The 15,643-nt window shown below is 41.4% G+C and overlaps 2 protein-coding genes and 1 pseudogene across 7 annotated transcripts; 1 reads left to right on the plus strand and 2 right to left on the minus strand.

The window, feature by feature from the left end:
- Positions 1-2,126: 2,126 nt before the first annotated feature.
- Positions 2,127-12,502, minus strand: ggnbp2 (gametogenetin binding protein 2). Of its 4 annotated transcripts, none has more exons than XM_008428092.2 (14): positions 12,396-12,502; positions 11,463-11,583; positions 10,944-11,024; positions 9,986-10,239; positions 8,663-8,761; positions 8,312-8,425; positions 7,995-8,204; positions 4,415-4,589; positions 4,150-4,338; positions 3,927-4,062; positions 3,708-3,830; positions 3,460-3,629; positions 3,159-3,371; positions 2,127-2,894 (listed from the first exon to the last, which is right to left on the minus strand). In XM_008428092.2, exons 2-14 carry the CDS (start codon positions 11,553-11,555, stop codon positions 2,691-2,693), a joined length of 2,061 nt encoding a protein of 686 aa, XP_008426314.1. In that variant the 5' UTR covers positions 11,556-11,583; positions 12,396-12,502; the 3' UTR covers positions 2,127-2,690. The 4 variants fall into 4 exon arrangements, with proteins under 4 accessions (XP_008426314.1, XP_008426316.1, XP_008426317.1 ...); XM_008428094.2 differs by having other exon boundaries at positions 3,460-3,605; positions 3,702-3,830; XM_008428095.1 differs by having other exon boundaries at positions 3,460-3,605; positions 12,396-12,501.
- On the plus strand, positions 4,596-7,988 carry LOC108166898 (general transcription factor II-I repeat domain-containing protein 2-like; annotated as a pseudogene).
- A 502-nt stretch (positions 12,503-13,004) lies between the features above and the next one.
- On the minus strand, positions 13,005-15,592 carry pigw (phosphatidylinositol glycan anchor biosynthesis, class W). Of its 3 annotated transcripts, none has more exons than XM_008428097.2 (2): positions 15,508-15,592; positions 13,005-15,007 (listed from the first exon to the last, which is right to left on the minus strand). In XM_008428097.2, exon 2 carries the CDS (start codon positions 15,002-15,004, stop codon positions 13,511-13,513), a length of 1,494 nt encoding a protein of 497 aa, XP_008426319.1. In that variant the 5' UTR covers positions 15,005-15,007; positions 15,508-15,592; the 3' UTR covers positions 13,005-13,510. The 3 variants fall into 3 exon arrangements, with proteins under 3 accessions (XP_008426319.1, XP_008426318.1, XP_008426322.1); XM_008428096.2 differs by having other exon boundaries at positions 15,469-15,579; XM_008428100.2 differs by having other exon boundaries at positions 15,459-15,579.
- Positions 15,593-15,643: the final 51 nt, after the last annotated feature.

Raw genomic sequence — 15,643 nt, forward strand, 5'->3', positions numbered from 1 at the left:
GATTAAATCCGGTGCACAGCGAGGAAAGCGCCGGGCACCAACATCAGTACAAACTGTCCAAGAATGTGAGCCACTGTTCACATTCCTGGACAGTCAGTTTTATTTCTTTAACCGGAAATTAAACATTCAAAGGCATGAGAGTAGAATAGGCTGACAACTTAACCATATGCTTTATTACCTATTAATCTAACACGGGCCTCTGATGACATGAAGTTCACTCTTGATTCAGAAATGTATTACAGCCAAAGAACATTTCATGCTTTATAAACCCAATAGAAACTTTCTGGAGTTTACTCACAAACAGTGAGTTGGTGCAGAGATTCATGAACTGGTCTACTACCAAGTTGTTCCCTGCAGGCGTGAAGCTCTCCAACAGAGGGACGTTTGGCACTGATTGTTAGAACTGTATTACATTTTTTCTGTCATTTTAATCTGAAACTGGATTTATGTCAGATCAGTAATTCTGTTTATCCCTCTCTGTATGCATTCATAAAGTGGAGATCCACAATGCTGCCAATATGTTTTTAACTGTAATCCGTGCAGCTGTTTTGACAGAATTAGTAAAAGGCTCAAATGAATGAATAAAGCCCTGAAGTGGATTCGTTTTGAACATAGATTTGTTCGGAGCATTCTGTGAGGCACAAGTTGCAAACTTCTGTCCTCAAGGTTTGGTGTTCTGCAACCTTTTAATGCATCCTTGTCTGGACACACTTAAAGGGGCAGTATTATGTAAAATCCACATTTTGAGATTTACATCATCAAAAACATACCTGGAGTATTGCTTTGATTCTTCCACATGTTTGAGAAATGCTTTAATCTCCCATGGCAACCATTCAAATGTGCAAAATGCCTGGTTGGACCTAGCTCCGCCTTCGAGGCGCAGCTCCTCCCTCATTCAGTTCCTTCAGACTAGCGGCAGCAATTAGCAAACACCTGGTGGAATTACACATCTACTGAGCTCATGATATGAGCTACTTTTCTGTCTAAAAAGCTGTTAAAAGCTTTTTAGAGTGATATCATGATGACTTTGAGTTTCAGGAAAAGCTGGAGTTTTTACTGAGGAGGAGGACCCATTTGAAGAAGTTAAAAAATGCAGAAGTTAAATTTCTTTCAAGTTATATTAGATACAGTATATACAGCCTTTTTATAACAACTGAAGGTAACAGTTGCTTGATTGTACAATAAAATGGCACCGTGTGCCTGGAAAATACACAATCCTGTCCCTTTAAAGAAAAGTTATTGAATTGCCTTTCCTGAATGAAATCAAGTTCTAGAGTCCTGCTAATGACCAAAGTATTTCATTCAGGTTTGTTGAAGCTGACTCACACCTGAAGGTTGGAAGACACTGGCCTTCAAGTACTGGAGCTTCAGATTCCTGCTATCTGGGACATCCCAACTAAGCCACAGTGTAAAATTTTTGAAGTCTGATCAATAAAATAAAATTGGGACTTTTCTGTCCTTGAAATGAACGGCACCAAAAGCAGTAACAGGAACTGGAAACTGTATCCTGGAAACAGGATAGTTTCCAGTTAAAACAAGTTTCAGAAATCTCACGCCTTAGATTAGACCAATAGAAAGCTAGTCAGCTGATGTGAAACCTGATGTTCTAGGTTTTGTCTGAGGTAACACCTAGAAATGCAGAGTAACTGGGATGCAACCCAATCGTCCTGGGCTGGAACACCCGATTACAGGCGCCAGAAAATGGTCGACTCCACATGACAGATTTGAAGAAGCCCTCAAACATCATTTGTTTACCAAAGCTTTAGTTCAGTCATTTACAGGAAAGCTACATGTTTTCCCAAGTATTTTTTGTTTGTTCATTTTAAAAATACTTTATTGATCCCAAAGGGAAGCTAAATGTTGCTGTAGCTCATTATTCAAGGTTTTTCAGAGAGTTGTAGATGCTGATGGTTGTCTTTCCAGTTGGAGTTTATACAGTAAATAGATCTGCAGAGAAATTTTGAGCCATTTCTTTAAACCAACTGGTACAATTTTGGACACAGCTGTACTTAGAAAATAGAAAATCATGTTTTTGGCTACAAAAATTGGTTTGCAAAACTGCATACAAGTTTCGTATATTGTGAAGAAAAATTATTTAGAGAAGGGAAAGAAAAACACATTTATAATCCATATTAATAAATACTCTTTATTTAGTAAATCTTTCTTAACATTGCGCTCTTAACACACCCCGAATTTATTACAAATGGATGTTTATTCTCTGTAAAATTTTTATATTTATACTTCTGTACACATTTCATGGTGCAACCCGTAAGCACTACACTGAAGTGTCACCATAGAGAAGAGAGACAAAGAGAGAAGAAAATGGAAACAAAAATAAAAATAAGACAACTAAAATTCCTCCCCAATATCACAGCTTGCAAAACTTGATTTCATATTCCACTGTGCTCTAACCCCGAAACCCTACACAAGACCTACAATAAATAGCTAGGCTTGGTCAAAGAGAACAACTAACATGTATGAATGTGGCAAATAGAGATGAACAACTGCGTCAGTGTACAAGTGCAAAAGAATCAGAGATGTCGAGAGAAAAAAAAAAATTAATAAATCACGTTAATTTTAAAGAAATGACCCAACAAGACACCGAAGGATACACCTGAAATGTATCTTTTTATAACAACCTTGCAGCAGTGGTCACGAGTGCTTTTAAATTTTTCACGGGACGATGGCGTTTACTTGACGCTGGTCGTGGCGAACCACTTTCCACAGACTCGCTTGCTCCGCTCGGTGGCACGGCAGTAGTTGGTGAATTTCTCCTTGAGGAGCTGTCGGTACTGGTGGCGGTTGCTGTAGAAGGACTGGTTCTGTTCTAGAAATGCCTGGATTTCGTCCTGCGTCAGACCGCTCTCTTCATCGGACGTTACCTCGGAATCGTCCTGATCGAGGAAAAGGATAAAAGATGGTCACGTATGATCCAAATCTTATGGAGTGTTAGAGCCACGCCACGTACATAAAGTCCTTCATCCTCATAATATGACTTTATTCTTGTAATTTTAGTTTTTATTTATATGGCCCTAATAATCCCACCGTGTAATCTGAACAGTAGATTCATAACTAGTTCTCCCAACATTAAATCTAAAGTTAATTACTACTTTTCTACTGATGCCGATCAGAACAGGGCAAAATAATAATAATCTTACCAGGAGTTCCACCAAGCTTAAATTTGCCTTTGTAGGCCTCATGTGAAGGCTGAGGTTGCTTTGATGGACTGCGCATGGCGACCGTAGTGCAATGTTAGCGAGCTTATCGCCACATAAGGAGGAAAAAATGTCTTTGGTTCGACAAGTGCTTGCTGACGTCAGATTGTGCCCTGTGGTGTTCCCGTCCGACGTACAACCTTCGGTTTTTGGCTCCTGAGGGAACATTAGAGTTTTTACCTAGAACACGTGGCTGAATACGCCGCATTCAACAAACTGGCATGTCCTCAGTTTGCTGCCTCACCTGATCGTTGCAGCTCTTGCCCTTTTTCTTCTTCTTTTTACTCTTGCACTGACTGTTTTCCTCAGAGTGCGGCCAGCAGTCCACACAGCTGTCTGTCCCGTCCTCCTCTTTGTCTTCGACACAGTGGTGGACGTTTGGGTAATCCCCTTCAGAGGGCAAGTAAGAGCAGACTGTGAGATCAGAGGGACAACATTTCACATACAGGGTAAAATATCTGTGATGAACGTCTGTGTGTGTTTAACCTGGACCTGCTTCGTGGTTGCACATTCCCTCAGAGCAGGCGACGTCGGAGCCTTCTCGCGATCCCATCTCGCTGCCCTCCATACTTGATGAATAGCCGCAGTCGCTGCCATTACTGTTGTGGGACAAATCTGAGGACAGCGTTGTGTCCCAACTTGTTATTTTTCTTTAAATTCACACCCGGCAGGACTTAGACGTGTATATATATATTGTGTAAATGGTTATACTTTGCTTGGTGTTGTCTGAGCAGTTACAGGAGGCGTTTCTGCTGGTGGTCACTGTCTCTTCACACCCAGCCTCTTCCTCTTCCTCATCGTGGCTACCACAGGCCTTACAGCTGCCCTCAACTGAATCTAAGGAACCCTGTGACACCAAAACAAAAACATTGAAATGCAGAACTGTTGGTTTATATTAAAGCCCACTAGCGCTGTGTGAACTCAGAATTTCCACCTCATCCAGGATTTTCTCCTTGTTCTCTGCCTCCTGCTCAGACAAATCAAAACCACACTTGTTTTTGCGTCGGTTTTTCCGTTTCTGTCTCTTCTTCTCCAGTTTCAGTTCTTTGGCTCTCTCCTCCTCCGACAGTTCCTCCACAAACTGCTCGAGCCGACTGATGCCCTGCATCTTCTCCACTGCCATCTGGAGGTCAGACAAACACTCAGTTAAACGCCGAGTGGCAAAACTGTGCGGCATCCACAAAGCGAACGTGGAGTACCTCAAAGCTTTTCCGTAGTGCGTCGATACCCAGATGGAACAAGATCTGCCACGTCTGTTCCTCAGCTCGTAGTTTCTGCCAGATCCTGTGCAGCCGCTCGTAGAGATGAATGCCCAGACAGGTCAGAACTTCCTCTTGTGCAATATCAATCGTTTTCGCGTGTCTCTCTCTGCGCCTTGAGGTGGGTGAAATAAAAACAGCACAAGCCAAAACAATATATATTAGCTAATTTCCTGAAAATCCTGACAGGATTAAAGTATAACACACCTTTTATTTACTCATAATTAAGGTTGTAAACAAATAATCCATCAATTTCCAATTAATGCTGTATCAGACTAAAATTAGTTCCAATTGATTAAGTAATACTGTCCACTTAGACCACATGTGTCAAACTCACATGTGTAATCATATCCGGCCCGCAAGACCATTTGACATTATTGTTATTAATGGCCCGTCGATATGAACAACGCCGTCTCATCCCTAGACGTCATATTCTGACGTTTTAGTCACTGCCGCACTGATAACGCAATACTGCACAGAACTACACATCCCACAATGCAACGCTTCGGCTGCCTTGCTGCGCACCTCCCGCGTCCATTCAGTCTTGCCATCACAAGATATCGCGCAGATAGCCGGTAGCCGAAGATACCCCTCGCAATGGCGAAGAGAAAAGTTGATTCTGAAAACAGAGCCTTTAATAACCGATGGGAGGCTGAGTATATGTTTACCGACATTGCCGGTAAACCCGTGTGTCTCATTTGTGGCGCTAATGTGGCTGTAATTAAAGAATTCAATCTAAGACAGCACTTTGAGACAAAACATAAGGATAACCTGAAAGACCTGGATGCAGAGCAGAAGAAACGGAAAGCAGAAGACTTAAAGAAGAATCTGACACTCCAGCAGACGTTTTTTACCCGTGCAAAATCTCAAAGTGAAGCTGCTGTGAAAGCAAGTTTTATCATGGCAGAGATCATCGCCAAATCAGCACGGCCATTTACGGAGGGAGAATTTCTGAAGAGCTGCATGATCAAGGTGTTCGACGTCTTATGTCCAGACAAAAAGCAGATGCTGGCAAATATAAGCATGAGTAGAAATACGGTTACTGATCGAATTTGTGAGATGGCCACCGATTTAAGAGCACAGTTGAGTGAAAGAAGCAAAGACTTCATTGCCTACTCTCTTGCTGTGGATGAAAGTACTGACATGACTGATACTACACAACTGGTTATCTTCATCCGTGGAGTGGACTCCAATTTGCGCGTAACAGAGAAAGTAATGGACATTAAATCGATGCACGGGACGACGACTGGAAAAGACATTTTTGAAAAAGTATGTCAAAGTGTAACCGACATGAAACTGCCCTGGGACAAACTTATTGGACTTACAACTGATGGAGCACCGGCTATGTGCAGTGAAAAATGTGGACTAGTGGGAAGGATGCGAGTGAAGATGCAGGAGGAGAACTGTACTGGTGAGTTAACAGCATATCACTGCATCATACAGCAGGAAGCACTATGTGGCAAAGTCCTAAAAATGGACCATGTAATGAGCACTGTAACGCAAACCGTAAACTTTATCCGAGCTAAAGGGTTAAATCATCGGCAGTTTCGGTCCTTTATGCAGGAGATGGATTCAGAATTTGCAGACATTCCTTATCACACAGAGGTGCGTTGGTTAAGTCGGGGAAAAGTTCTCAACAGAGTTTTTGAGCTCAGCAACGAAATCTGTCAGTTCATGGACAGTAAAGGAAAAGACTCCACCGTTTTGAGAGGTGAAAAATGGAAGTGCGAGTTGGCGTTCCTGGCTGACATAACAGCTCATCTTAACGCCTTAAATCTGCAGCTCCAGGGACGTGACCGCATGATCACTGACATGTATGATGCGGTGAAGGCGTTTCAAGTGAAGCTGCTTTTATGGGAGACACAAATGCAACAATGCAACTTGCCTCACTTTCCCTGTTGCCAAGTAATGTTGAGCGAAGTCAGCACAACTGTGTTCCCCAAAACACCGAGTTCGCACGGCGGTTTAGTGACTTTGAAGCACAAAAAAAAAAGTTTGGAGTTGCTTTGCACGCAACCCATTTGCCATTGATGTTGAAACTGCACCTGCGCAGATTCAGATGGAACTGACTGAGCTGCAGTGTAATGGGACACTGAAGGCAAAGTGTGACACTGCAGGGCCCACATAGTTCATTCACTCTATCGCTGCAGCAATGCCCCAGTTCCGTCTTCATGCAGCTCGAACCTTGTGCATGTTTGGGAGCACATATCTGTGTGAGAAGCTCTTCTCAGTGATGAAGATTAACAAAACAGCACACAGAAGTTGTCTCATTGATGACGACTTGCAGTCCATCCTGAGAATCTCCACACCACAGGACTTCACACCAAACATAAACCAACTTGTTGCCAAAAAAAGATGCCAGGTGTCCGGCTGCGATCAGAGCAAATGATCAAATCAGAGTCATAAGAGCAAAGAAAACTGAATGATTAGAATGGTTATTTCTGAAAAGTACATATTTTATGCATATTTCCAGGTTTTGTAGCGTGTTCATATTTCTACTTTTGACAGGAGATATTTTTAAGGAGAGCAAAATCTTTTGGGATATTTAAGTTTATTTTTTTAATATATATACATTGACATAGGAGCAAAGGAATTTGAATGTTATTTTAATGTTAAGTTCTAAGTTGTATAATTTAACATGATATTTTTTATTTAGAGCAAAATAATAAATACTGTATAAGTGATTTAAGGTTTAAATTTAACATTCCTGTCTGTTTTCATTCCCATTAATGTTCCAAAAACAAGTGTGTTTAAGTGTGTCAATATACGTTTATCCTGGTTGGCCCAGTTTGGCTACCAGTCAGCAGAGGGCGACCCTGTTCATCCTTAAGTGGAGCCAGTTGATACAGAATCAAAGATGGCAGAGCCATACCGGAACGAGAAAGGAGAAGAGGTCCAAACAAAATCTCAAACAAAAGTTCTTGATGTGCTACGGATTTGAAGACAGAAGCGGAGAGCAAAACGCAGAAAAATTGTAACATGATAGAAAAAAACACAATGCCAATAAGAAAGGTTGATTTTTAAGGCTGTCGTGAGTTACTGCACTTCATAGCGTTCCTTGAAGAACAACTAAAGTCGGTGCTCCTGTGGGAACATCTCTTCGCTCATAGAAAATTAAGTGTTTCACACATTTTATTCTTTTCATCTTTTATTTTTCTATCTAGCAAACTAAGAGGTCCCTGTTTTGTTATATTTTATATGTTTAAGGTTGATAATGTGTGAGAACCACAATTTTCAGTTTTTTCAGCCAGTATTTAATGCAGCTGGCACAAAATAATGGTAAAATTGTATGATTTTTTAAATGTTTTTAATTCAGAATATTATGAGAAATGTCGTCTATTTTAGGGAAAGGCCCTCTTGATACAAGAGAAACTCGCATTTTTACAAAAAATGGCCACCTATCAATCATTTGTCGAACAATAAGATCACTCAACTCTAGATTGACTCATAAATCGATAACTTGCATCCAGAATCGTAATGCATTCGCCAAACGATAAACACAAAAATAAATACAACTTACTCGTAACCTCCCGAAAACTCAGGCTCTGCCCTGCCGAGTAAATGAGCGATGAAGTCCGTTTCACAGCACACGTGGATGTGCCGCTCATGGGGGCAACAACAGAGACCCTCGTACAGAGCGGCGCAGTATCCCTTCTCCTCGCTGGAGTCCACCTCTCCAACCAGGATGTTGTATGCTCTGATCACTTTATTCTTACAGTCTGTGCAAAACCTGTTGGAAGTCGAAAGCCAGTCGGTTTCTCTTCGATCACAAAACCACTGTTTTAGCACGGGTGAGTAAATATTTGCTGAGCAAATGGTCTGGTTACGATGAAGTACCTGTGTTTCCGCAAGTACGTCTCCAGCGTCTCAAGCAGACAGGCACTGTCGATGAGGACCACCTCGTCCCTGCATTCTTGAGACATCAGCTCCCACACGTCCATCCAACTTCCCCTGGAGCATTTATAGCAGTGTTATAACATGTAATGCACAGCTCTGACAGCTACAAGGTAAAGTACACCCTCAGTATCCAAACCAAATATCTTAGCTGTTTGTTTTCCACTGAGTTAACTATTCAAAATAATAAGAAAAACAACATTTTTGTAAATTGCTAGACATATTTACCGCATTCTTCATAAAAACAAGTAAAACTTCTAAGACCAAAAATGTGACAATAAGAACGGTACTTACCCCAGGGGTTTAGGTTTGTGAGTGTCTAAGGAGTGCAACTGGCAGCGCTTATTCTTTTTACTTTTTGGAATGGCGTCAATCATGTCATTTAACTTTGAACTGCAAAAGAAAAAATACAATCGTTCTTGTAATAATTGAACTTTTTCCACATTCTTTCAATCCGTTTACGAACTGAAACAAATTGGTACATAATTGTGAACCTGAAGTGAAAGGAAACATGGTTTTCTTTATTTAAATATGTGGTAAGCATTTGTATTCAGTACTTCCCTAGAATCACCTCATGTTGCAATGACAAACGCATCTCTGTTGGGATGCGTTTCTACCAGCTTTCCAACATCTTGTAGTCTTACACTTTCCTTGAAAACTAGCTCAATGCATTCACCAATCAAAGCTTAATAAAACAGTGGCAATCCACCGTCTCAAGGAGACTCCTTGGTCAAGTCGAAGAAAGTTAAATGGTTTGATGAGACCAAGATGGAGCTTTTTGGCCATCACGAAAGACGCCGTGTTTGGGATGTACCAAACTCTGTACATCACAACAAAAACACCATCCCCACTGAAAAACATGTTTAGCATCCAACTCAAGCTACACAGACACTGTTTGAAGACAACAAGGTTCTGGAGTGGCCTAGTCAAAGCCCAGACCTCTGTCTGATAGAGAATTTGTGGTAGGAGCTGAAAAGAGCTGTTCACAGCTGGTTCACAGGTAACCTGACAAACTTAGAACAGTTTTGCAACGAAGAATGGAAAGCCGCAGCAACCAGATGTGAAGCCTGATTAAGACTTACCCACACAGAGTCCATGCAGCCACAGGCGCATTTACTAAATATGGACTTGAATGGGGCGAATATTTATGCAATGACTTATGTTATGCTAAACATTTTTATTTGTCTTTTAGTAGAAGTTAGCTTTCACTATGGCATTCAAGAATTTTTACAAAACATTTTTTGCTAAAAAAAAGCCAAATTTTGCTGCTCAGGATTGGCTTATAAAAACAATAAAAGGGTAAAACACCCAAGGGGGTGAATAAGTTTTATAGGCACTGTTCCTTTAAGCACTTGGAGCTGCTGCTGTAACTGCAGAAAAGGCAATTCTATAGTTCTTAAAAAAAAACAAAAACCAAACACTTAAGCAAGGCCCTGTAATATCAGACCTATGCTTTTTAAGTCTAAATATACATATTTTCTAACAGCAATTAACAAAATAATTGATGCTATCGCAATAAAAATAATGCAGGCAAACTAGAAAGGGGAGAACAGTGAACATTATGTTTTCTGCTGTACTACCATCAATAAAAATAAGAGAAAAGTTTTTTCCTCTCACCCGTGGATGTAGAACAGTGTATAAAGCTTCTTCATGTCTGCCAAACAAGCCTTGGTGACAGTGAGCATGCCCTTGGGTTTCACTGTGAGGGGCTCCAGCGCTGGGTTCCCCGTCTCCACTGAGTGAGAAAAGAGGCGCTCCACGCTTCGTCTGCAGCCCACGCACGGCACCAGCTGGGATAGCGCGCTGTACACCTCTCTGGACGACACCATAAAGGCGATATTCAGGTCCTGCTGCTTCAACTTGGAATAATACTATGGAAAAAAATAAAATGAAACCGTCATCCATTTGTCCTCCACACTAAATCCTAGGGACGCACAGATTAATTTGTCCTCACTTCTGATTCTGATACCGATATCTGAGGTCTGTTGTCGGCCGATTCGATACAAAAAAACCAGTCACTGAATTAACTTATAACGTTTCTTTTTTCTTTTTAAACATAGACATAAATGTACTGAATTGCAAATTGATAATTGTATGCAAGTTTTGTATGCAGTCTTACATGCAACAATAGTTTCACAAGCTTGGTCAAACATGGAAAAAACAACAACTTTAATTTGTTCAGTCAGTGCAATTAGCAGGATAACAGCCGATGTACAATAAATAATAAAGAAACTGACAAAAACAAAAGGTTGACTACCTTGATCAAACATGGTAAAAATAAACTGAAACAAACCTTCTTTCAAGTGGCTCAGATGGAGCAATTAGAAATTATAATTATAATGTAAAATAAGTAATAAAACATGACCTCACTCAAAGCACAGAATTAGACTTAATAGATCTGCCCATTGTCACCGATACCCGATCTAGAATTTTTAATAGTCGGGACAGATACAGATATTAGCATCGGTTGAGTGCATCTTTACTAAATACACACAAATATCATTTAGGCTTTGATTTTTGTATGTGCATGTCTGCCAGATTAGAAGAAATTCTGTGACACAGTGTGTAAAATTACCTCAGAAAATTGCTTCCAATGAGCAAGGGTTAAGTCAGTGCCTTCAGCGTCCATGAAACTGTCAGGAAACTCCATCACCATCTGACAACCATTAAAGCACAACAGGTAATAATGACGCATCTAAAACTCCACGGTCACGTTTCACCCATGCTGACAGAGGCACAAGCAATTAGTTTGGTATTCAGATCAGCAGTTTAGTTTCAGACTGTTTGTACTCCAGGTACGGTTGTGTCTTTGCGAAGAACACAATCCGATCTTGGCTTTCCGACGTCAACATCCTTTCAAGCACTGCCTGAACATGCCTCGACGTGATGTGAAAATGGAAAAAAGAAACCACAAAACTGAAACCGTACCCATTTGTTTCAGAAAGTCAGGAAAAATAATCGGAGTTGTGTTGGGCAGAAAAAAAACCCCAATGCTGATTCTGCTCCATTTCTGCTTGTACTTTACAGGGTGATTTATAAGGGTCTATCTTCCCAATTGCTATTTGATGTGCTCTCTGTGATTATGAGGACCTACCGTGAGTGTGTCATCAATATACAGGGGAATCTGTCTCGCCAAAAATGGGTAATCCTCCTCGCCTTCCCTGCAAACTGCTACCAGGCGTGCCATGTCTTCTCTGTGCTGTAGATCAGCTCACCTGCAGGTCACACACACACATAAACACACGCACAAAAGACAGAATGATGTGCAGGGAATGACTACATCAAACCCTGAGCACAAGCTCCACCAGGCTAATGCTACCCTACCTACTCCAGATAATTGGGGGCTGATATAATCTTGGAACTAAGAATTTGTCTTTGGGGTTCCAAATCACAAGAGTTTGCCTTAAAATATAAACAAACTCACCAAACGTTACAAACTACTGTTATAGCCACTCCTAAAGTAGCTCTAGCATGGTTATCTTGACCCAGATTTGCCCTGCTAAGCTAGCAAGCAACCTGGCAAAAGAAAGCTCTGGGAAATTTCTAAGTTATTAGCTTTACAAAATGTATTTCTAGCATTGTACAGCTTACAAAGCCGCGTTTGGAACGTTCACCTGTATCTGTTGCCTTTTAAACAATTACCTACTGATTTCCAAGTTAGCCTGCTAGCTAACTGCACTTCACAATATAACTTCCGAAATCAAATATGCCGTTCGGTTGAATTTGGGCGCACTGTTGTTTATCAAATGGTGTCCCTTTCGCCATCAAAGGTAGGTTGGAGTATTATTCCAGCTTGACTTCGCCCTGTCGGTGATAGCAAACCTGGCTAACCTGCTTGTTAACATCGCTGCTCCCCACAGCTAGCGTCAGCGAGCTAACCTAAGCTAATAGAAAGTTGGAACTATGAGTAGCTACTTAGCGACAGCCGTGAGTTTCTTTAAAAATATGCCGACAATACTGACAACAGAATAGTGTCTTCGTAAAGAACAAATACGCATAGTTGAACTTTTGAACAATTTCCACTTACCGTCGTCTGGAACTTATCTTAAAAATAAACAAGTGCGACAGTTAGTGAGCCTGCTGCGGTGGCGGAATCTTCATTACTGATTTCACCTTTGCCCCCCCCCCACATACACTGGTACGTAATACGGATGATGTGGTACGTACTGCCTCCGGGGGGCGCAGGTGAGCACAAAAACTGCCCGTTGATCAAAGAACAATTTCGATGTAATTTATTGCCGAATTTTATTGCAAGATGTATTTTGACGTTGTGATTCATAGCCCTCTACTGTTTTTGCCAATAAAAATATGATATACTAAGTGCAGTATTTAATTGTATATATCAATTACAAATATGTGAGCATATTACCCGGATGATTAACATAAACAGACGATTAACAAAGTAAGAAGATAAAAAATGGCCAATAAAATGCAATTATAAATTTCTGAAAAAGCACAATTTTAACCTAAATATTTTATAGTTCTTCATAAACACGTTCTTATTAGACATTTTCTACCATGACTACCAAAAGTTCCAATTTAAGTTTTCAGGGCCTTTTAATGATACACAGTAGCAGAAAATGTCAAAATGGGAGGAAAATAATAGTTTCCAAAAATGTATAGAAAGAAAACATGACAAGTGTTTACCACTCTTTATTTTGATACCCCTAAATAAAGTGTCCCCAATGCCTTCAGAAGCCAACTAATTAGCAAATAGACTTCATTTATTTTCAATATAAATACAGACATTTGTTAAAATATTAGTAAACATCAGCTATATGAAGACCAAGGAACACACCAGACATGCCAGTCAGTTTAGGAGATGTTTAAAGCTGGGTTAGATATAAAAATATCCCAAGCTTCAGTTATTGTTACATTTCAGGTTCATTTCGGTTCATCCACGAAAGAATAGAGTTTTTTTTCTCATGAGGCTTTATATTTGAAAGTCCCCCAAATATACAAACACAAAACATTTAGAACAATATCACCATAAACAAGCACAAACACAAAACTAACCCCATATAGATAACATTTTCGTTATTGTTGTTGTTGTTCCATTGTTCCAAATTTCAGTGCGAGTAACTCGAGCTTCAAATAAACGATGAAAAAATAAACCCAAGGAAAACGGTGCGCTCACAAACGTTACCAGAATTTCACTGCAATTTCACAGATGTGCAAAACATATATAACAAGGCAGTTCACAAGCATGTATGACAATAAAACACACACTGAAAATGAGCTGCTACAGCTGAGCGTGTCCACGACAGCATTGGTCACTCCGGTCATGACGTTGGAGAGCAGGAAAAACATCAGCTGATTCCTGCTGACGGCCTGGATGAGGCAGAGTCTCTCCACTTCGACTCTGCTTCTGGAAACCGGAGAATCCGTCTTCTTCTCCAGAAAGTTCATGGACGACGGCAGAAAACGACAGGCGGACGCTCCTTTGGAGAACAGTATGACCATGTCAGCCAGACCTAGGAGGGACATGAAAAACAACGACTGAGCAACGCTCCAGATGACGAAGGGCAAATTCGCCGAGCGGCGAGAGACCGGCTCCACGAGTGTCTGACATGCGAACAAAGCACCGTACGACACCAAACTTCCTAGGGAGAGGGTGAACAGCATCTTGAGGCAATCTTTGACTTGATGTCTTTGCTGCATCACATAGAGTCCAATCTGAACTCCTGCTAGATAGATGGCAACGTAGCCGGCTATGGAGAATATGCCCTCCTTGTTAGCGTGCACGAAATCCTTTCCTCTGTCCCTATTGTGCATCAGGAAGGTCTTTAGTTCGGTTGTTTCCAGGGCGAACTGATAACATCCACTGATCAGAAGGGCAAAGAGCCACGACTGTCCAGCTGGTAAAACAACCAAAAGAACAGAAGCTAGAAGTCTGACGATGGCCAGCGTGAAGAAGAAGTTCCAGTGGATGCCATATTCCGTCATGTGCTCGTGATAGCCGGTCATTTTGATGCTCACCAGCCGCCCCAAACCTAGAGCAAGCAGAGGCCAGACAGACAGGATCTGCTTCGTAACATGGCTCATCTTGGATCCCGTGACTTCCCTCCTCCGTGCCTCAGGACTGACAAGTGCGTTTGCAAAAACAAACGCCCCGACTCCAAAGTCCATAACCCCTGTCCCGTAGGTCTCTGTCTTCGCATATCGCCTCGGAAAGACGCTGAAGTCGACGGCGAGGATGCTGATGGCTGTTTTCACGTTTACAAATACTCTGAAGAGAGTCACGAAGGGGACCTGGTGGAACTGAACGCTGCTCTGAAGGAAGTTGCTGACGATCTTCTGTGGCTGCAGAGCAGAGGATTGGAAGCTCGTACGACAGATGTAGCAGAGCACGCAAGCTGAAATAAGAGTTAGGCACACGATGACCTGGAGAAGAACATTGCTGAGAATTGTGCATGATAATACGAGGGGAAGGACGAGCAGAGAAAAATCAAGGAGTAGATGGGAAATCAGTGGAAGTGGTAGCGGTAGAGTCCCTTTGGCCTGGTAGTAGAGGACTAAGATGAACGCTCTGTGGATGAGACAGACTGGAGCGAGAAACGATCCAAGAGTCACCTCTCCCAAACTGGTCCCGTTGAGATTACTCACAAACGCCTCCTTTACTTCCTTTTGAGCCATAACCTGCAAACATTTAAACACAAGCAGTTTATTACAGGACGCAAGGGGCAGTGTATCCAAAAAACATCAAGATTATATTGAAACGGTCAAGGAACTTTCCTTTCATGATGTACATCTACAACTTTCACTATACGGCCCTCAGAGAACCTTAGACACAGTCATAAAGGGATCCTGAAATATTATCTTTGCAGTACATGAAACCACAGTGTCGCCTGCTAAGATCATCTGTTCATATCCTAATTTACTGATTTAGACTTCTCTGTACACAAACCTTAGCTTATTCGCTAAGAAATATACGCAAAGAGCAGTCAATGCGTAAGTTTCCACGTTCAAAACAGGCGCAAATAATGCCCTGCTCCCTAAAGCAGCGTCCTACATGCAAGCGACAACAGTCAACAAAATTATTAGTTTCATGTTTTTTGGAAACGTCAGAAACAGCAAGGTGTCTACTGACCAGCACTTACCACGACTTCGTCTGTTAAAGATGGAGGATGAATAAATACCTGTTTAACAGCATTATTATTTTTGCTGGCCGTGTAGAACCTGTTCAGTGATGGCACGTTTGCTCACTTCCGTATTCACGACCCGTGATGCATTCAAGAACACTGGGTTTTTTGGCACTTCTTGAGGTGTTTAGTA

The sequence above is a fragment of the Poecilia reticulata genome, linkage group LG14, assembly GCF_000633615.1.
Source record: "Poecilia reticulata strain Guanapo linkage group LG14, Guppy_female_1.0+MT, whole genome shotgun sequence".
NCBI classification, from domain to species: Eukaryota; Metazoa; Chordata; class Actinopteri; order Cyprinodontiformes; family Poeciliidae; genus Poecilia; species Poecilia reticulata.

What these genes read in the sequence shown, in the direction of transcription:
- pigw (XM_008428097.2), bottom strand. Translation starts at nt 15,004, where the DNA reads ATGGCTCAAAAGGAAGTAAAGGAGGCGTTTGTGAGTAATCTCAACGGG.
- ggnbp2 (XM_008428092.2), bottom strand. Translation starts at nt 11,555, where the DNA reads ATGGCACGCCTGGTAGCAGTTTGCAGGGAAGGCGAGGAGGATTACCCA. An exon ending in CACAAACCTAAACCCCTGGG is followed by an intron (nt 8,426 to 8,662) that starts GTAAGTACCGTT and finishes TAAATGCTCCAG; the next exon opens with GGGAAGTTGGATGGACGTGT. An exon ending in ACGTACTTGCGGAAACACAG is followed by an intron (nt 8,205 to 8,311) that starts GTACTTCATCGT and finishes GACTTCCAACAG; the next exon opens with GTTTTGCACAGACTGTAAGA.